The 19691-nt window shown below is 42.7% G+C and overlaps 2 protein-coding genes across 3 annotated transcripts; one reads left to right on the top strand and one right to left on the bottom strand.

Annotated features, from left to right (window-relative positions):
• Positions 1–10579, bottom strand: KBTBD4 (kelch repeat and BTB domain containing 4). Of its 2 annotated transcripts, none has more exons than XM_083604735.1 (4): positions 10439–10579; positions 8526–9167; positions 3789–3895; positions 1–1569 (listed from the first exon to the last, which is right to left on the bottom strand). In XM_083604735.1, the coding sequence occupies exons 1-4, from the start codon at positions 10455–10457 to the stop codon at positions 709–711; spliced, it is 1629 nt and encodes a 542-aa protein (XP_083460861.1). In that variant the 5' UTR covers positions 10458–10579; the 3' UTR covers positions 1–708. The 2 variants fall into 2 exon arrangements, with proteins under 2 accessions (XP_083460861.1, XP_083460862.1); XM_083604736.1 differs by lacking the exon at positions 10439–10579 and adding an exon at positions 10118–10268.
• A 98-nt stretch (positions 10580–10677) lies between these two features.
• On the top strand, positions 10678–18312 carry NDUFS3 (NADH:ubiquinone oxidoreductase core subunit S3). The gene is made up of 7 exons (XM_083605762.1): positions 10678–10813; positions 13306–13368; positions 13886–13983; positions 14253–14402; positions 15383–15508; positions 16921–17040; positions 18038–18312. The coding sequence occupies exons 1-7, from the start codon at positions 10771–10773 to the stop codon at positions 18203–18205; spliced, it is 768 nt and encodes a 255-aa protein (XP_083461888.1). The 5' UTR covers positions 10678–10770; the 3' UTR covers positions 18206–18312.
• The last annotated feature ends 1379 nt before the right edge of the window (positions 18313–19691 follow it).

Here is a 19691-nt window from a genome sequence, read left to right on the forward strand (position 1 = left end):
TTGTGTTGTTCCGGAAGGCCTTTATTGAGACTTGCACCCCAAGGATCTTACAGCATCAACAAATAGGTTTGACATGATTCTCCTCTTTTAACATGTTCTCCCCCCCCCCAGCCCCATATGTCACTGAATGAGCACTCTAAATATGAGGGCAAGGGTCCAAGCTTTCTGTTTTTTACCAAGTAGTAACACAGTCTGGGATAGCTGCCTCCTTTATTCCTAGTTCAATCATATCCAATGCATTGCTGATGTTACTTTCAGTACCTCTTGCTAGATTTGTCCTTCGTAGCCCTGATAAAGGAGGGAGCCTTCACTTTTATCTGCTAGCTGCAGCTCTAAGGGATGTTTTGTACCTTGACAGATTGCTGCAATAGATAGCCTGCAACATAAGACAGTATAAATACTTCATCTATTTTGCATAGGGCTTGTTGGTAAAGGGTTTGGGCCCAAGACGCCTCTTAGCTGTGGGGTTCTGAGACACAAGAAGCTGACCAGCAGGGGACCACAGTGACAGCAGTAATCCAGACAGAATGCGGATGCCGCCTATGTGTGGCTACAATGCTGCTGCTTGTGAGCAGGAGTTGGAAGGTGGGGCAGGGAACTCTCTAAAGTATTGTGATCTTTCTCAAGGAGCTGGAGCTATGGGGTCTATACATCTCTGAGCTGTTTAAAGGAATGTCTTCGTTGTTCTGGCACTGCACCTTTCTTCCTTCATGCCAACACAAATTGCAAATTTGTGAGTAGCACCTTGAGGCCACTGGTGACAGTCACCACAGAAGTGGCTGGATTGAGTTTGAAGGTGTTGGCATCTCCCTTTTTGTAACGATCCCGGAAGATGTAGATGTTGCCATTACAACTAGCAATTTTCCAAAGAGATGGTACTGAGCTCCAGGCATCTGGCAAGCAGAGCCGCGTGAAGCTATCCAACAGAGGGTTATAGCACAGCAGCGAATCCCCCTCTGCTACAATGAACACCAGGTCCTTGTGCACAGCAGCATGCATGCGGCCTGCAAAGGGTAACACGTAAGGCTTTACATGACACTTCTCTGTATTGGTATCGTAACACTGGATAAGCCGAGAGGGCTTGGTAAAGAAATCAAGGTCATTCTCCTCCCCGCCTAACAAATAAATGACACCATTGAGATTTACACCTGTAGCCCCAGACACTGCAACTTCCAGCTGGCTAGTCTCTGTCCATACATTGTCTCTTACTCTGTAGTATATGATGGCATTTGAGAGGATGTCCTGCAGTGTCTTGCCCCCCAGTGAATAGATCGCATCCTTGCTGGGCACAGAAACCAGAGTGTGTTGTAGCCTGTCGCGGGGCAGGGGGGCACACCATTCCCAGTCTATCGTGGTGTTGTTGCATTTCCACATGCGCCGTGGAATGGATCCTCCAACAACATAGAGGTCACTACCATGCTTGCAAGCTGCAGTGATTTGGTGACACAAACTGTTCTGACCACTAACACTGATGGAGTCATCATCTGCACAATGCAGTGAGACAGCAAGAGAATGTGTACGGGATGACTCCTTTCCAATCAGGTAGATATGAACGTTCTCTCCAATTTCCTAAACAATAAAACAAAATTTCATTAAAGTTGTGCATAGATATGCATGCAGAAATTCAGTCAAGAGGAGGCCAATGATAAGTGCAAAGAAATACCTACAGCAAATTAGCTTGGGGTTTCACAGCTCAAATTACTAGTAAGCTATTCCACAATTACCACAATGTATTAGGCCACTGATAGCCGACATGCTGGGACTGAAGTCTTTTGTGACTCTTATTTTTTTTCATTTCATTTTATAACCATAATGTATATAGCTTTCCAGACCAATGCCTGGCATGCAGAAAGCCTCTGGTTCAATCCCTAACACCCCCAAGTAGAGCTGGAAAAGACTTTTGTCTGAAATTTTGGAGACTTGCTGTCAATCATTACAGACAACTTCCTATATTACGAGGAAGACGAAAACTAGATAAACAGTTAAGAAACGCAGGTTCAGTTACTGAATTATGTAGCTAGCAAGTTTAAACTAGCATTTCAATTGAGTATTTTCCAGCAGCTGAGAAGGGAATCCATATATAGGTAATCTGTTTGTGTCCTTAGCCAACTTCCAAGGTGAGCAGGTTATAAACATTTCCACCCACAACCATGATCTTAAAGGGTGTGTGCAGAGGGGGTGAAATTGTTGTTTGTCTCTCCCTTCTGGGCCAGCATGGCTTGGTTTTCCAATCTGATGGGACTGGGATCCTTTTGGTAGAGAGAAGAGAGATCTCAGGGACACTTTCTCCACCCAGACATTGTACCTTCCTGTTCAACAACTGAAAGAGGAGGGGTCTAGAACATAAAGGCTCTGCCCACAGAGCAGTCATTACCTTTCTAAACTAATATAAAACTCGTGCACATTGCACCTATGAGAAAATCTGGAAGGCCTTTGTGAGGTGGTTCAGGAAAAGATGAGGACACATTGCATGCAAACATCAAAGTGGGTGTTCACTTTCCTTCAGGATGGTCTGGATTGGGGCTTGACACCTAATACTCCAAAAAGGCAAGTGGCAGCTCTCTTCTGTCTCAGGGATGCAAGGGTTGCATATCCTCACATCCTTGTATTATAAGGAGTTACTTGAAACTTCCCCTGGCATATCGTTTTTCTACCTGGGACCTAAACAAGGCCCTCGCAAAATCACATTTCAAGTTTTATAACCATAACCTTAAGAGTGTCTGAGCCATAAGGTGGTTTTCTTGGTAGTTAATTGCCTCTGCTGTAAGGATTTCAGAGCAGAGAGCCTTGCCATCTTGGAAAGAACTCTGTATCTTCCACTCAGATTCAATGGCCTTCACCCTACATTCATTCCTAAAAGGAATTCTATTTTTCACAGGGCTCAGGAAGTTAATCACCATCATTTTTGGCTAGGTCCCAAGGAAAAGGAGTGTCACTAGATGTTCATAGGCTGCTGTGAATTTACCTGGGATGAGCAAAGGAGTTGAGACAGTCTGATTCTGTTTTAGCCAAGCCCTTTGCAAGAAAAAAATGTCTCCTCAACTACTCTGTTTTGATGGATATGGACATGCATAGCTAAGTGCTATGTAGCTTCTGGATCACGCTACCAGGAGTGCTTTGACTGCTGCCTTTAGCACTAATGCCCCTTGAGTTGACATCTGCAGGGAAGCAATGACCACCTGTTTTCACATTATTGAAGCGCTACAGGAGGAATACGTTTGATTCTGCTGTGTTATCTTTTGGCAGGAAGGTGCTTTGGCAAGTGGTGCCAAGGTAGGAGGTCCTTGCAGTGGCCTCCTGGCTACTGCTGTTTTATATCCCAACCACAGATCCCGTCCTCCACTGCAGGAAAACCGAACACTGGACTTACAGTGATAAGTTCATTTTCTGAACCACCATAGTAGTGTATCCATGGTTGGGTGAAATGAGGTTATGATAGTGCAGTTGTTAACTTTCTGCAATTCTAATCTTCTGTTTCATGGGGTATTTTGTTTTCCTTCTTGGGTTTGCCATGCTTTTGTTTTTTTGGTTACAGCTAGCTGTTGTACCTTCTGGAACTGAAAGGGCAGGGCTGATTCTGCCTAGTGGATCGAGTAGGAGAAGCAACCCATCAGTAGATCCTTCTCCACCCCCTGTTACAATTCTATTATCACATCAGACTGATTGCCACTGCTTACATCACTCTAGTGTCAAGGGCAGCCCACGTTTCTAACTATGGAAACCTTTCTACACTGATTACAGTTAAGGGAGGCAGGCTGAAACACTGAATAGACTGCTTTGTCATGTACCTTTAAACTTGATCGCAGTATCTCTGAGAAACCTGCACGCTCTTCTTTATTGAAGCCAATCCAGGTTTCTATGGCAGCTGCTGGATTCTGTGAACATGGAACCCCATCTGTATGGTTGCAGATAAAAAAAACCATATAAAGTATCAATCAATCAAGTATAAAATTTTCATGGCATGGGCATAGCAAGTACAGTATTCCCTTTCCCCCCAACACATACCAGCTTTAGCTGGTATAAACAAGAGCAGGAGCCCTTGCATGTTAGCATTTCTATTCTACAGAAGCAGCAAAAATATTTCCTGCCCAAGGCTGTCAACTTAATGAATTTGTTATCTGGTAACCATAGCCTCAACATTATTAACAGGACCAGACTACATTCTCTGCTTGCCACAGATAAACAGCTAGGCCTTCATTTTGTCCTGCTTAATTTTGGAGGGCTTTTTTAATATTTCCTTGTCATATGTCTCACAAAGAACAACATTTAAGAAGTGATGCTGCAACAGACATGAATTTGGTTGTCATTTTAGAAAAGCTATTCACTAGAACATTTAGTATAATTCTGGGTGACGATATTGTGTACAAAGAAACTTTTAACCACGTTACAAATCCTGACATGTTTTAAGCTACTGCATTGCTCAGAGATACTGGAAATAATTTTAAATATTCAGTGCTTTCAGTACAATGATGTAAGTCCAGTCAAATACAGTTCCACTGCCTGATTCAATTAAGTACTCTGCTTCCTGCTCTTCAGGATAGCAGGACTTTGCTTCTGTGGGAAAGCTGGTTCTTTGTTAATCCCATTACTAGTAATAAGATCAGTGGCTGTAGAAACCAGCAGAAGTTAATAGGGATTTCAGTTGAAAAAGTGGGTCAGTAGGCCAAACAACAGATAAATCTTAAACTTTATTCAGTATTAATGCTGGCCATTAAGCTTGCTTTTTTCTGAGTTTCCTCTAGCTCTGAGTTCTGGCATTAAGGGAAACTACATACATCAGGCGCCATCCTGGGCTTTTTTGGGAGGAAGGATGGGATATAAATTGAATAAATAAATATTTAAGACTAAGCAATGTATTGTCTCAGTTCAAATTTTTAATAAACTTTGTAATATAACTATCATGTTACATATCGTAACTAATGATGACCCTTGTAACTGAGTATTAAAAACTACCTGGAGTACATAACTGCATAGAATATTTGAGTTGTGTGCCAAGAGGTCTTCAGTCTCTAAATCAATTTCAATCTAGTACGTAATTATTCAGGAAGTAATGTCCAATCCCTTTCTAGGTCCTTCAGCACACTGTTCCTCCACCCTCTGACGCAACAAATTCCAAATAAAGTAAACCCAAACAAACTGCAAAAGTAGATATGCAGGTAGAATGCCAGCAGAGGTGGGGGGGGGGCTTTCCAGTGTATTATACAATTTGTCACATGCACCATCTATGTCAAGGGTAGGCAACCTAAGGCCCGGGGGCCGGATCCTGCCCAATCGCCTTCTAAATCTGGCCCACAGACGGTCCGGGAATCAGCGTGTTTTTACATGAGTAGAATGTGTCCTTTTATTTAAAATGCATCTCTGGGTTATTTGTGGGGCATAGGAATTTGTTCATTCCCCCCCCCAAAAAATATAGTCTGGCCCCTCACAAGGTCTGAGGGACAGTGGACCGGCCCCCTGCTGAAAAAGTTTGCTGACCCCTGTATGTGGTTTAAAAAATTGGGTTTGTCCTTGATGCAATGAGCTCCCAGCTCTCAGGAAACAGATTCACTCCCTTGAGGCCAAAGTGGCTGACCAAGAGAAGCTGAGGGAGGAAGAGAGTTTGGTGGACAAGGCCTTCAGGAACATAATAGCTCTTGTTACGCTCCAAGGGTGACGGCTCCTTTGCTGTCATGGAAAGGAGGATGCTACTGCTTGGGTGTTGTTTAAAATCACAATATTAGATGCTCAGATTTAGAAAGGTCCCACCAGAGCCAAGAGGATGTCCACTTGGTTAACACGCAAGTGTTATAAAATAGAAGCCTTGTTCAAATTAGGAGAGAAAAAGGGAACACAAACTTTGGCAAAAGAAATGCAAGTGGACGAAAAGTGATGCAAAAAAAAAAAAAGAAGAATTTGAGGAGCACATTGCTAAAATCAAAGACCAACAGCAAGAAGTTCTGTAACTACATTAATAGCAGAAAGCCAAATAGGAGGTGGTTGAACCTTTAGATGATGAAGAGAGCCAGAAGTGGTTGCCATAGAAAACCGGACATTTATCCTAACTATTGGTGGATCTGGGGATTTACCTTTCAATGCTAATTCTACCAGAGCTGCAGTCAACAAATTTCAGATTTATTCAATTCCTCACAAAGATATATTGACATATGATTTGTCTTCTTGCATGACCACCCAGAGCTGCAGACAATTCGCCCTCCCCCAGCCAAACATATTAGATGATGTTGGCTCCCCATGACATGTTTCCACAGGCCTGGCTAAACATATAGGGCAGGATGCGAGTAACTTGTTTTGTCAGTGCTAGGAATTCCACTTGTGCAATGGAACTTCCACTATGTGCCCCCTAAATCTGTTCTGGGTTTTTCTCTAGCCCTCTGCAGCTGATTTGGGGAGGGTGCAGGGTGCGCATGGGGGAGAGGAGAATTCTGTTGCACAAGCAGAAATTCTTGCGCTGACAGAACAAGTTCACTGCATTCTGTCCACAAATGCTTCCTATAGAACAATTTTGCGATAGTAAAAATAAAGAGTAGAAAAAAGGGGTACACCTTTACTACATAAGAGCTGTGTGTTAGATGCATGAAGTGAAATATTTTTATAACATTAGTAACAAAAAAGGTATTTGTGGTTATCAGGGTTGAACTATGTTAAACTCAAATGTGAAACACAGTAAAATTAAGAATTTGAGATTTAACAGTATACTGTATAGCATTACTGAAGAACACATGGCTACTGTAAAATCTATCTCCAGAAGGAGCTATTTTATTTTGACAAAATGTAATATATTGCTTGACTGTAACAAAACCTCTTAAGCAGCTAGAAAACAAAACACTTTGAACTACATTTTACAGCTTATCAAAACATACTCCTAGGTAACATGAATCAAGATGTAGGTGGTTCTTTCAACAGCAAGCAAAATGGATTTTTGCTATTCCTAGAGATAGCGGACTAAAAAAAGAGCTCCCTCAAGAGAGGATAACAGAGCAGAGCTCTAAGGGTCCGTTTCATGTTCCCCACAGCAGAAAAGCACACAACCGCCAAACAGAGCTGCTAGGTCTTAATCCAGAGATTGAGGGGATGGGGTAATTAGAGCTGTGGGTTATAAACAGCTTTCATAACCTCGCTGCTGTGGGGTTTCTGAAAGTGTAAATATGATAGGAAAGACATAGCAAGCAATCTTGCATTCTAGGCCTAGTGGCTTCACAGCAAGATGCTTGCTTGGCATTGGTGATTATGGGTTTGCCCTGCTTGAACCAACAGAAGTCAATGTCTAGAGCTCTGCTAACCCCCATAGGCAGATAACCCATAAACTACAACAAGGCCCAACAAAAAGCAATAAAGCAATTAAACAGCAGCAATAAAATATATATGAGACAGAAAGATTACATACCAGTAGTATAGTAGTATAGTCCAGCTACTATAGGCCAAAAGCCATTTTAAATGGAAAGAGCTTTGCAGCGCAGCAGATGGTCAAGGAGAGGACAATATCAACATCCTTAGGCAGGGAGTTCCAACAAAAAACCTTCCCCTTCATTACAACCAAGTGAATGTAGAACCAACAAAAGGCCTCTGCAGAGCATGTGAATGCATGGGTAAGCTAATACAGGAGGAATTTATCCTGTTCCCAAACCATATAGGGTTTTAAGATCATAACTAGTGGTTCTACTTTGGTGGATACCGCCCCCTAGTTCTAGGTTGGATATACTACTATTATTTAGTTGAAGCTTCAATTTACTAGCTGCCATCCAGCCCATTTCTATTAATGATTTCCATTTCTATTAAAACTGCTAGTTTCCCTGGAATGTGATGAATGAGTAGGATGTAATCTGCACACTGATTGCATAGACCTCCAAATCTCCATATCACCACTCCTAGTGGTTTCATGTAGAATAACATGGGTATAAAACAAAAAATTTTTTTTCCTTCCAGTAGCACCTTAAAGACCAACTAAGTTAGTTCTTGGTATGAGCTTTCGTGTGCATGCACACTTCTTCAGATACCTGAAGAAGTGTGCATGCACACGAAAGCTCATACCAAGAACTAACTTAGTTGGTCTTTAAGGTGCTACTGGAAGGAAAAAATTTTTTTTGTTTTGACTATGGCAGACCAACACGGCTACCTATCTGTAACATGGGTATAGAAATGGGTATAGAAATGTTTAAAACAAATTACAATTGGGGAAGGGGGGACAGAACAGAGCCCTGTGGAACTTCATAACCAAAAGAGATGAGAAGGCCCCCAGTACCACCTTAAAGAATTGTTACTCCAGGAAAGACTAGAATCTGTTTAAAAAGTGCTTCCAAGCCTCATCTTCACTATATAACCTGGAATACCACAAGTTATTGTACCAAAAGCCTCTGAGAGATGCAGCAGATCCAACAGGAAGGTGCTCCTGCTGTCCACTTTAGAGCCATGTACCAGGGCAATCAAAGGCATCTGACAAAAAACTAGGTCTGAAACAAATGCCATGGTACTAATCCATATCTCTCAGAAAGGCCTTAGTAACCACAGGTCTCAGTAACCAATCTACCTACCTGAGACAATATCTGTCAGGAGACGGAGAGGAAGGTGCAGAAACTCCTCAGTTTCTTGAAGTTGTGATAAGTATGACTTGGCACAGTGCTTGGCAGCCGTATAGAGCTCCACATCACTGTGCTGATCAGCCAACCACATAATTTGCAAACAGTTTTTCACTTGCACTGTTCGAGCCAAGAAACGGGAGCATTCCTCAAAGAGGGCGGTTAGTTGGTACATATCTGCTACTTCGTAAGTCTCCTGCAAATCTTCTGCCCTCAACTTTACAGTTCCATAATAAATGTAGTCCACAAGGAGCTGAAAGACACTCTCACTAACATCTTGTAACTCAATCACCCGGTTATGTGCCTCCTTCAGATTGGAAGTGAACATAGAACGGAAGAAGCAGCTCTGAGCCGAGAGAACTAGGCGGTGCAGTTGGAATTCTTTGCCTTCTACAGAGATGGTGACATCTGCAAAGAGCTCATCCTCTAAGCACAACTTCATAATTCCTTGGGCCACACGGCCTGAATGAGAACGGTCAGTGAAAGTGTAATTTACAAAGTAGTTTTCAGTTAAGGAATTTCCAGTTTCCTCTGTTGAGGAACCTCCAGTCTCCTCCAGTGAGTCCATGTTGCCGCTTAGATCTGACCTCCAGTAATCTGAAATACAACAGACATTGGAGATTCTTTTATCACAGACTTGTGCTGTACTGTATCTCAACTAAAGCAAACAAATCTAAAAAAAGGAAAGGAAAAAGAAATGCTACAGGTAAGGAACACATGTCCTATCATGTAGAAATAGCAGCCAAAGGATTGTGTGCACCAAAAGTTACTTCCTTGTGTACCAGTGTTTTATATTCAAGTAACACCATAACAGGATCAAGTAATTTATGTAGTATGTGACATAGTGCACCATATTTACAAGAACTCAAAAGTTAGACCAATCCTTAAATGGTGGGTAATCACAGATTACAAGACTTCGTAGAGTATGAGGAACATACTAGGAATACACCCCAGTATGAGTCAATGGAACTTGGTTAACCTGAAGAGAAGTACTCTTAACAAGGGTTCCTTGTTCCCATGAACTGCAGGAAGTTTATGTTGTTTTTAAAACTATCCCCAAAATACTGTACAGATATCACCAGAACACTAAAAAGCTCTGAAGCTTTTTGTGCTCTGCCTACAGGGTGAGCGCATTACAACCGCAATATATGAAGAATGACAAATGTGCATTTTGAAAGATGTATACAAGTTGTACACTGACATCGGGAAGTTTGTGATGGGTTGGGTTTGACTACCGTGCATACACCATCTTTAAAAAGGTACGTTTGGTTTCTACGGTGCATGAAGAAGCCCTAAAGACCACCAAGGCTGATGGAAGGGGAAAGCTGGGCAGATCAAAAACAAGGCAGTGCAATTCTTCGTGAGGCTACTCAGAAGTGAGACCCCTAGAGTTCAATGAGACCTAGACCAAGCAATGTACTCTATAGCAATGCAGTCTCAGTCTAAAATTGCCTGCTGTTGTTTCGGCATCTGCTTTAAAGCAGCTAGGGCTCAATGAGCTGCCAGGGGCGGTATCTGGAAACAGGTCTCTCGATGCTTTTGGTCACTGAGCGGAGGCGCCCCGTCCCAACATCGTGACGAACAGAACTTGAACAGAGATCCCGGGCGATTTTGCACCGAGTGCGGCGGCGCCGAGCTCCCGAGCGAGCCCAGCCCTTCACGGGGCCGGGGCGCGAAGGGCCTCTCGCTCTCGAGCCGGGCCCTGAGGCGCCTGGTTGGAAGGCAGCTCCGGCGCCGCCCCCTCCCGTCGTCCGGGTGCGCGGCCCCACCCCCTGGCGGACGGCAACCGAACCTTCCCGCCCCCGCAACGGGCAGGGCTGAGCCCCGAGGAGAGAAGCGCCCCGGCCTCGGCGGGCGGCCGCTCTTACTTGAGGCGCCTCCCTTCATTCCGCCGGCTCGGAACTTCGCACCGGGAATGGCTCAGGGGGACGCCAGAAGGGGCTGCACTTCCCGACGCCGCTCTTTTAAGCGCTCCCGGAAGCTGGCCGATCACCCGATCCGCCCGCGCGCCTCTGATTTCCGGATCATTTCGTCCCGCCCCGCTCGCGCGGATTGGTTTTCCGGCGGTGGAAGCTTGCGCGAGCGGGACGCGGCGCTTTCTGCTACGTCGGACCAATAGGAGAGAGCGCTCGATGGCACGCGTGCGCCTTACGAGTCCGCTCGGTGTCCTTGTGAGGCTGCAGACCCTGAGCAGGCAAAGATGTTAGCGGCCGCGCTGGGGCTGGCTCGGGCCGGCCTGAGAGGTGAGCCTGCGACTTGGCGGGGTCTGTTGGGAGAAGGAGACTGAGGGCTTCCCGTCTGGAGGGCCTGTGGCCGTTGCTGGTGAGGGGACGCTGGGGGATTGTCTGCAGAGGACATAGACTCCTTTCGTCCCTCCTTCCTAAAGGATCCTGGGAGCTGTAGTTCCGTCAGGAGGGGGCCGGGCTCTGCGGCGGTGTGCTCAGCTCTCTCACAAAACTACATTTCCCAGAATGCTTTGGAGGGCGCCATGATAGGGAAAAGCGATGCAAAACAGTTGGCATTCTGTCCACCGATTCACCGTCTCCTGCTGTCTCTGCCGCCACCGCACACTTTGCTCACCAAAATCCTGGTTTAGCTTTTGGTTTTAAACTTTTCAACAGCATCTGGAGAGACACTGGTAACTGCAGTTGATCCCTGTTTTTTAAAACAGTTCTCTGTTGTTGTTTTTTTTCATATAATTTTTATTAACAGGCCAATCAAATCACATTAGTTCCAAATCACATTAGTTCCAAATTATACAGCCAGATTTTTAAATTTTTGTTGGGGGTACCCATACATCAAGCTCCGAAAAGGGGTCCAAACATCACTTATATTGCTGCTTTAATTAGACAGTTCTATCCAGTTCTGTCCAGATAGTCTCTTTGTTACTTTCCTCATCTTCTTGTTGTTATCATATATTCCTTTCTTTGCGATCTCTGATAATCTTCACAAGCGGGTTAAAAACAAACATCCTCTGTGTGGGTTTTACACTCTCCAAAAATCATATCATAAGGACAGACGCCATTTCCACACCTCTGTAAAAAGCTTTCCCTAAGTCTGTCCGTTGGTTTCCCCAGGCTTGCCAAACATATCTCAGAGGGTTCTGCCAGGTCTAGATCACATTCCGAAAATCATTCGCATTCCAATGACCCTGGTCCTCCCCCCGTCCTTCTTAGGCCAGCCTGTCTTGGCGAGACGCCATTTGAAACTGCGTCATAAAACTTCCCTCCGTTCTCCGATGTTTACCAATCCTCTCTTTGATCAGTAATTCACTCCACACAGTTCTTAAATTCCTGCTTGTGATTAATAAATTGCAACGATTCTTCTTTCTGGGGTGGAGGGTTATTAATATCACATAAGGCAAAAAGAAAAAAAGTTTTTTCCTCCACCCCCTTTCCGTTTCACTCCAAACATACCAGTCTTTTAATGGTGGTTCATCACTTGATTTATTTGTCCCGCCCGTCGCTCCACTCACAGAGATCCATTAATCAGCATTCTTAACTCCCGATCTTCGCTTGATGTATGTGCTTTAGCTTCTTTCCAATTATGTATTTCCAATTATATATTCGAGCCAAAGCGAACCAGTGTGCTGATTGGAGATAGCGTCAGGAAGAGCCGACTTCACACGAGAGCTTGTGCCAAGTGTCCGCACCCCCTTCTTTTGAATCCAGGGGTGAATTATGGACACCGCTGGCAAGGCAGTCCCCCCATCCCCTTGGCGGGGCCGGGAAGGCTGCATACTTCCCATAGCAGCCTCTTAATTACCTTCTGTGGGTCAGAGAGATGTTATTGTCGGCCATCTTCCAGTGCGCCCCCTGGTGGCCCCCTTTTTAAAACAGTTCTCAGTGTGATTTCACAGTGTAGTCCTTGGTTTTCTACAAGCGTAAGGAGAGCCCTGCTGGATCAGTCCAAAGCCCCAGCTATAGTTCAGCATTCTGTTCTCACAGTGGTCAGCCAAATGCCTATAGAAACCCTGCAAGCATTTGGCACCACTTGCAGTTCCCAGTAATTAGTGCTCCACTTTAAAAAAAAATGCACGGAAGGGATCTATATGAAATCCACACGTTCTGTCATCACACAATAAAATCTATACATAGGTTTTTAAACCATTTTAAAATAATTCTTAAGGGTGGTATAAAAATATAAGAAATAAAAATAAAATAAGGTATTTCCATTTATTTCTTATATTTTTATACCACCCTTAACCAAAAGATGAAAAGATCTTACGTATAGATGCTAGTAAAATGTGGAGCAGGCCTGATATAGGTGTTTCTAAGTATTATTTTGGGCCCTGGGTTTGTGTATCCTAGTCAGTAGCTTCCTGCTGAGCAGAACAGTAGACTTCAATCTTTTCAGACCTAGGAACCACTTTTAACCCAAACAGTCATTTGGGAACCCATTCCTTAATCTTTTAATATATATTTGCATGGTGGTAGTGCTCCTATTGCAATATACTTCAGATTAGTCCACCAGTTGAAGACCAGTGCTGTAGATGCTATGTTTCAGCACTCCATTCTAAACAAGATTATCTTGACTGCAATCCTCACAATTGGTCTGCGTAAATACCTTTAATTCCATGTTTATTACTGCTTGAAGAAATGTATATCAATGTACCATCTTGCTTTTATTATTTCTACATTTTTATGGTATATTTGAAGCTACTTCTTTGTGGAGATCAGTAGATGCTATGGCTGTAAATAATGGCAATTTAACACTTTTCCCACTCTCTTTATAGTTACTGGGCGATCTGCAATGCTACTGCAAGCTCGGTTTGAAGGGAATACTGCTGTGACTCAACGTAAGTCTGACTTGCTTAGTGTTTGATCAACTCATCCTTTACTTTGCATTACAATAAGTACAGTTTTGTTAAGTGAAAACTATGTACCACCTGATTGTAAGCGGATGAAGTTTGATGTTAAAAAGGACATGTGCAAATGACTTCATCTCATTCATTCTTAAGTTCCTGGTAAACTTAATATTTATAGAGGCTCCCTGATTTCTGAGACAATGCTATCTGTTTTGTGGTCACTGAATGCTTACTAGGCATTATATTATCTGTCAGGCATGCACTAATCTGCTATAGACTTTGAATAATTACGTTTCCTATAGTGCTGATTGGCCCACTCCCCCCCCCCCAAAAAAAGAACCCCCCACACAGCAGAAAAGTTAATGGTACAATAGGTATATCTGACCATGTTGACCAGTGTTGAACTGCTCCCATCCCTGTGATAGCAGCTGGAATAACATTGAGCCGGCTTTGGCTATGAGCTGGTGCTGTTCTTTTTAGAATTCACCACCGTAAACTTTCTTTTCAGCTACTGTTAGACCAAAGGATGAAGTGACACAAAAGCAGCTGTGTGCTTTTGGAGAATATGTGGCTGAAATTCTGCCCAAGTATGTTCAACAAGTCCAGGTGGGTTCCATCAACTGTATCATTCTCTCTTGAAACTGTAATAGGCAGTACTAAGCCTTTTCTGAAAGCTAATGAGCGCTACAAGGAGCTGGAAAGGTATACAATTGTTCCTTGGTCTGCTGTTATGCAGCCTGAACTGCTTACAGTTTACAACACAACTATTTGGAAGTCATTTCATTGGTTTTAATGAGATTTCTATCTAGGTATGTGTTCTTAGAATTTGGATGAAATTGATCCATACAAAATTTTACTATTTCTCATTTTAACAGGTGACATGTTTCAACGAGCTAGAAATCTTAATTCATCCAGATGGGATCATTCCAGTTTTGAGCTTTCTTAAAGATCACACCAATGCCCAGTTCAAAAACTTAGCTGATCTGACGGCGATCGATGTTCCATCTCGACAGAACCGCTTTGAGGTAGGAGCTGCTCTTCAAGCTATGCTACAAAGAATATTCTAAGGAAGACGCAGTCTTCCAAAAAAATTCACATGGCTAAACAAGAATGTGAGAGTATCCTAGTTTCCCCCCATGTTGGTGTCCTCAGTTTTGCTGACTGCCTTGGCTTTATGCTCACCGACTACTAGTATATTACTTCTGGGTTACTTTCTGCTGATCTATGTAGTCACTGATCTAGAAATGGTGGTTGTGCTTAACAGTGTGATGTTAGTGACATTTGTTTTGGGAGAGAATTCTGTTGCTTAAACAGCTAATTGACCTGCTTAGTCATCAAGCATTGTCTTGGGAAGCACCAGCACCTTTTTCCAGAAGGGGATACTTATAAATATACCTGAAAATATATTAGTTTGACAGAAGGGAAGCTATAATTTGCTTCTGGGACCCTCCTAGTAACAGCAGCTGACAGCTCTGTACAGTTCAACAGAGTTATAACTTCTTTTTTCTTTGCCTCAACCATGTTAAAATATTCACACATATATACTGTAAATGTCTTCATAGATTGACCTAAATATAGGAATTCAAATTCTTCTCTAGCTCAGATTAGTTTAAATTGTGTTTCATCAGTGTAATACAATATCCGACTGAACAAAATGTATTTAAATTTGTATCACATTTCATCCATGTTGTGGGTTTGTAGTACTTCTGGCCACAGTGCTACAAACTTTGACAGATGGGCTCTTAAGAAATCTGTAAATCTTGGGAATAAACCAGAGATATATGATCATTATCAGAAGTAGCCATTTCTTCATGTATAGACAAGACCTTTTGTTGCATATACTGTTAGCTTTGGAAATCATTTCACCATTAAAAAATGTTTTTCCCCTGTGTCTTTTTTAATGTGGCTGTACTATAATCATACACGTTATCCTTTATGGTGATGTCACAATCTGATAATTGGTACTAATACATGACAATGCTGTTTTTTTACCTTTTCCTTTTAGATTATCTATAATCTCTTATCCATAGCCTATAATTCCCGGATTCGTGTGAAAACATATACTGACGAATTGACACCTATTGAATCAGCAGTCCCAGTGCACCAAGCAGCAAACTGGTATGAAAGAGAGGTAAGCTGCAAGGTGGTCGACATTTGGGAAGAGGGGACAGATCTGGTATGTTTTCTTGGAAGAAGAGAGAGCCCACTGTTTAATATGAGTTGAACACAGTCACTGTGGGCCAGGTTGCCCTAAAGTGCCTGGTGCTGCTCGCAGTTTTCTGTGTGCACATTCCTTTTCTGCAGACATCACATTCTGTCCCTTTTGGCTCAATGGCCCTTTAGGTGTTGATCAGTAATCACTCCTTCCCAATGACATCATCTCACTTCTATAGGCCTTAAGGTCCTGGATAACTTCTGTTTGGCATTATTTGGAGAGTGTTTGTTGCCATTTCTGGACAATTGAAACCACTTAGATGTTTTATTACAACCAAGCAGCATATAAGTGATGTAAAATAGTAGAGTTCAAGCAAGTGATTGATGTATTTTTAAATCTTCAGCATTTATACAATTGAATCTCACTTGCTGCCTTGCCTATGAGGTGTCTCAGCCAACTAGCAATGAGTGCCTGATGCTTTGTATTTGTGAGGTAATAAAACTGTTCATATAAATCGGTCCAAGCTAGGTTTCAAAACTGCTATAATTTGTAAAAGGCGAAAAATTTATACAATCTGAGGAGAAGTCAGGGAGAAACTTTGGAAGAATGATTTGAAGTTTACTGCATGCTACACACTGAAAGAAAACTATATGAAAATGATCCATAGATGGTATCTAACTCTGTGTAGATTGGCTAAAATGTATAATGTAGAATTGGATTTGTGTTGGAAATGTAAAGAAGTAGAAGGAACTTTATTTCATATGTGGTGGGCATGCAAAAATGTAAAAGAATATTGGGAAATGATATATAATGAGATGAAAAAAACGTTCAAAACAGCATTCCAGGGGGAAAAAAAACAGGCATTTTTGTCAGGAATTATTCAGACAGGGGTTCCTAGGAATCAGAAAAAAGTATTCAGTTATGCAACAACAGTGGCTTGGATCTTGCTAGCCCAAAAATGGAAAGTGAGGGTTGTCCCCAGCAAGGAGGATTGGCAACTTAAGATGTTAGAATATGCAGAGTTAGTGGGTCTAACAAGGAGAATAAGAGAATAAAAAGAACAGGTATTCAAGGAGGAGTTGAAAATTTTTGTCGGGTATATTGAAAATAATTGTGAACAATTGAAAACGCTGGCAGTATTAAAGTAAATTCAACAGTATGATAAATATTGAAGTGATGTAAGATAGGAAAATAGAATTAGATGGATATATCAAAATATGGAGGAATGGTGGGAAAGTTATATAAACCTTGGAAGGGGAGGGAAGTCAATAAATATGTGGTATAATAAAATATCTTTAATTTGTAATGTAAAATTTGAATATATATATATATATATGACCAAAATTGATATACCTTGCCGTTTCTTTACTTGATTCCCATATTCATAGGTTTGGGATATGTATGGAGTGTTCTTTGCTAACCACCCTGATCTGAGGCGAATCCTCACAGACTACGGGTTTGAGGGTCATCCCTTCCGGAAGGACTTCCCTCTTTCTGGATATGTGGAGGTATGAGCATTTGGAAAAGCTAGACTCAACTCCAGAATCCTTCCAGAGGCCCAGAATGGCAAGGTGGTTCAAGTGTTGGACTAGGACCTGAAAGAGAGAGAGCATGGTTCGAATCAGCTTGGAAGCTCGAGGTCGTCCTGTAGGCCAGTCAGCAGCTCTCAGCCTAATTCTCACAGGGTTGTGGCAAGGATATAATAGGGAAGGGGAGAAGCATGTATGAGCTCTGTTGCTGAAAGGTGGGATATAAATGTAATATTAAATAAACATCAAACCCTATAACATTGATGTCTTATTCTGCTGTACAGGCAACAGAGAATGCAAGAAAAGGGAAAGGAAGCTCACCTGTTTGTCCATATCTTCTCTTTGATATTTGTTCATTAGCCTCCTTATGGCAATGGTTCTTCTGTTGCATGTTGTACTCTTGGTCTGTGAGTTCCTATTTTGCATGGATGAAGTCATGTCCTGGACATGGGAGGAACTTCATCCTCAGAAGGGACATTGAATCTGCTGGCAGTGCTTTTGATTGTGGCGGGTGGGTGGGTTAACCCTTTCCTGCCTGGTCTTCTGTCCTGTGACCAAAAGTCCATGCATTAAGCACCCTTCGTGACATGCCTTTGATTAAGTGCCTTTGATGCTACATAATATAATGTCCTGAGAATCGTACACTTTATGACTTCTGGGCCCACAAACCAAAAGGCTGTACTTCCACTTGAGAAGCTTTAGCACAGGCATAGGCAAACTCGGCCCTCCAGATGTTTTGGGACTACAACTCCCATCATCCCTGACCACTGGTCCTGTTAGTTAGGCATGATGGGAGTTATAGATTTGAAGATACTGCTTTTATCGCCTAACTGGAAAATTTAACTAACTGGAAAATTTACTGTTGATCTAAGCAACCTACAAACGAGGAGGAAGCTTAATTCTAAAATTCCAGATATGTTTTTGTAGTTGACCGCCATAGCAATTGCTCATCTTAATGCCTTTTCTCCTCCTTCAGGTCAGGTATGATGATGAGGTGAAGCGAGTGGTGGCAGAGCCTGTGGAGCTGTCTCAGGAGTTCCGCAAATTTGATCTGAACAGTCCCTGGGAGACTTTCCCTGCCTATCGCGAGGCTCCGCAAACCATCAAGATAGAGGCGGGAGAGAAGAAAGGAGATGAGAAATAGCAGCAGGAAGGAAGGAGAGGAAGCCAGAGACATCCCTGTGTCACCATCTTCCTGTTTGATCTAAGTATTTATATATATTAAATATCAATAAAAAAAACTTGACATAAGGTTTTTTGTCTGTCTGATATGTATGGGAAATGCAGCTTTCAGACTGGCTATGAAACATGCATAAGGTGTTATTAATATCCAGAAGATTGGAGCAGGGTTCAAGGTATACAAAGGAGCAGCAGGGAGGAGTACAAAGAACTGGGGAGGTCATGTTTTTTGTTTTTTGTTTTAAAAAGAGCACTAACTATGTGAACAGTAGACTCTTCTTCCCTGGAAAGAAACAAAAACCTCAAGAAAGAAGGAGATATTCCATGCTTTATGACCATCAACTGTTTGCAAGCACAGACCCTCAGTTGCCAAGAGACACTGCAGGCACCAAAGTTCCAGCCTTGCTTTTTCACTTTTGGTAAAAGGCTCCATCCTAGAATTATTGAGTACTCTGCGTAGCTGGAAAACTGATATTTTTTTGTTGAAACAAGCAAAACGGGTCTCATCCAACTGCTAGTGCAGCAGACTTCCACGTGCACAATGGAACTTCCCTTCCTCTCCCCTGTGCCCCCCACCCACCCTCAAAATATCAAGAAAGACCCTCAAGCCGATTTTGAGGCTATGGGGGAGCAGAGAGTAAGGAGAAGTCCCATGGAACTCTTCACACAAAGTCTGTTGGATTGTTAGGCCTATTTGTGTGTCTTCAAACAAACTGTGGTCACGCAGCTGCTGTGGGAGGACACTGGCAGCAGTTTCTGTGGGTTATTGAGAAATTCTCTAGGCCATCAAGTTGCATACATTTTATTAATGTATATGCCAATTCACTTGTGACCCCCTCCCCATATGCTGCAGTAAATGTGACCGCAAGCATATGGCTTTGTTACTAAATAATGAATGTGGCCATAAAGGAGGCTGCTCCTTAAAATGTGGAACAATATGAGTTGTGGTTTTCTGGTTGTCCCTCTACTGAGAATAAACATTAAGCACCAAAAATGAGCTAAACACTCCACAGAAGAAAGGCATAGATCGTTGCAGGGCTTAGGACAGGAATGGGGAGGCTGTGGCCTTCTGGATGTTGTTGGACCCCCAGTTCTCACCAGACCCAGCCAACATGGCTAATAGTCAGGGATGATGGGAATTGCGGTCCAGAAACATCAGGAGGCCCACAGATTCCCCATCCTTGAGCATAGGCTGTAACATAGAAGGGGGGAGAATGAGCGGGTGGAGGGCTGCAAACAATAGATTTAATTTGACCTCAGATATATTATATGGAAGGTTTCCTTTCTTAAGGGTTTGAACCCAGAACAATGTTTGGAATCCAGATGTTTTAAGCTTTTGTTCTAGTTAAATTGCATTTGTTTTAAAAAAAGCTGCTGTTGCAGCAATATGGGGGATTTCTGAGAGACAACAGAAGTTGTGCCAAAGCTCACTGCAGAGATTTGAGCAGCTG

This window comes from Podarcis filfolensis, assembly GCF_964270895.1.
Source record: "Podarcis filfolensis genome assembly, chromosome: 1".
Classification (NCBI taxonomy): domain Eukaryota; kingdom Metazoa; phylum Chordata; class Lepidosauria; order Squamata; family Lacertidae; genus Podarcis; species Podarcis filfolensis.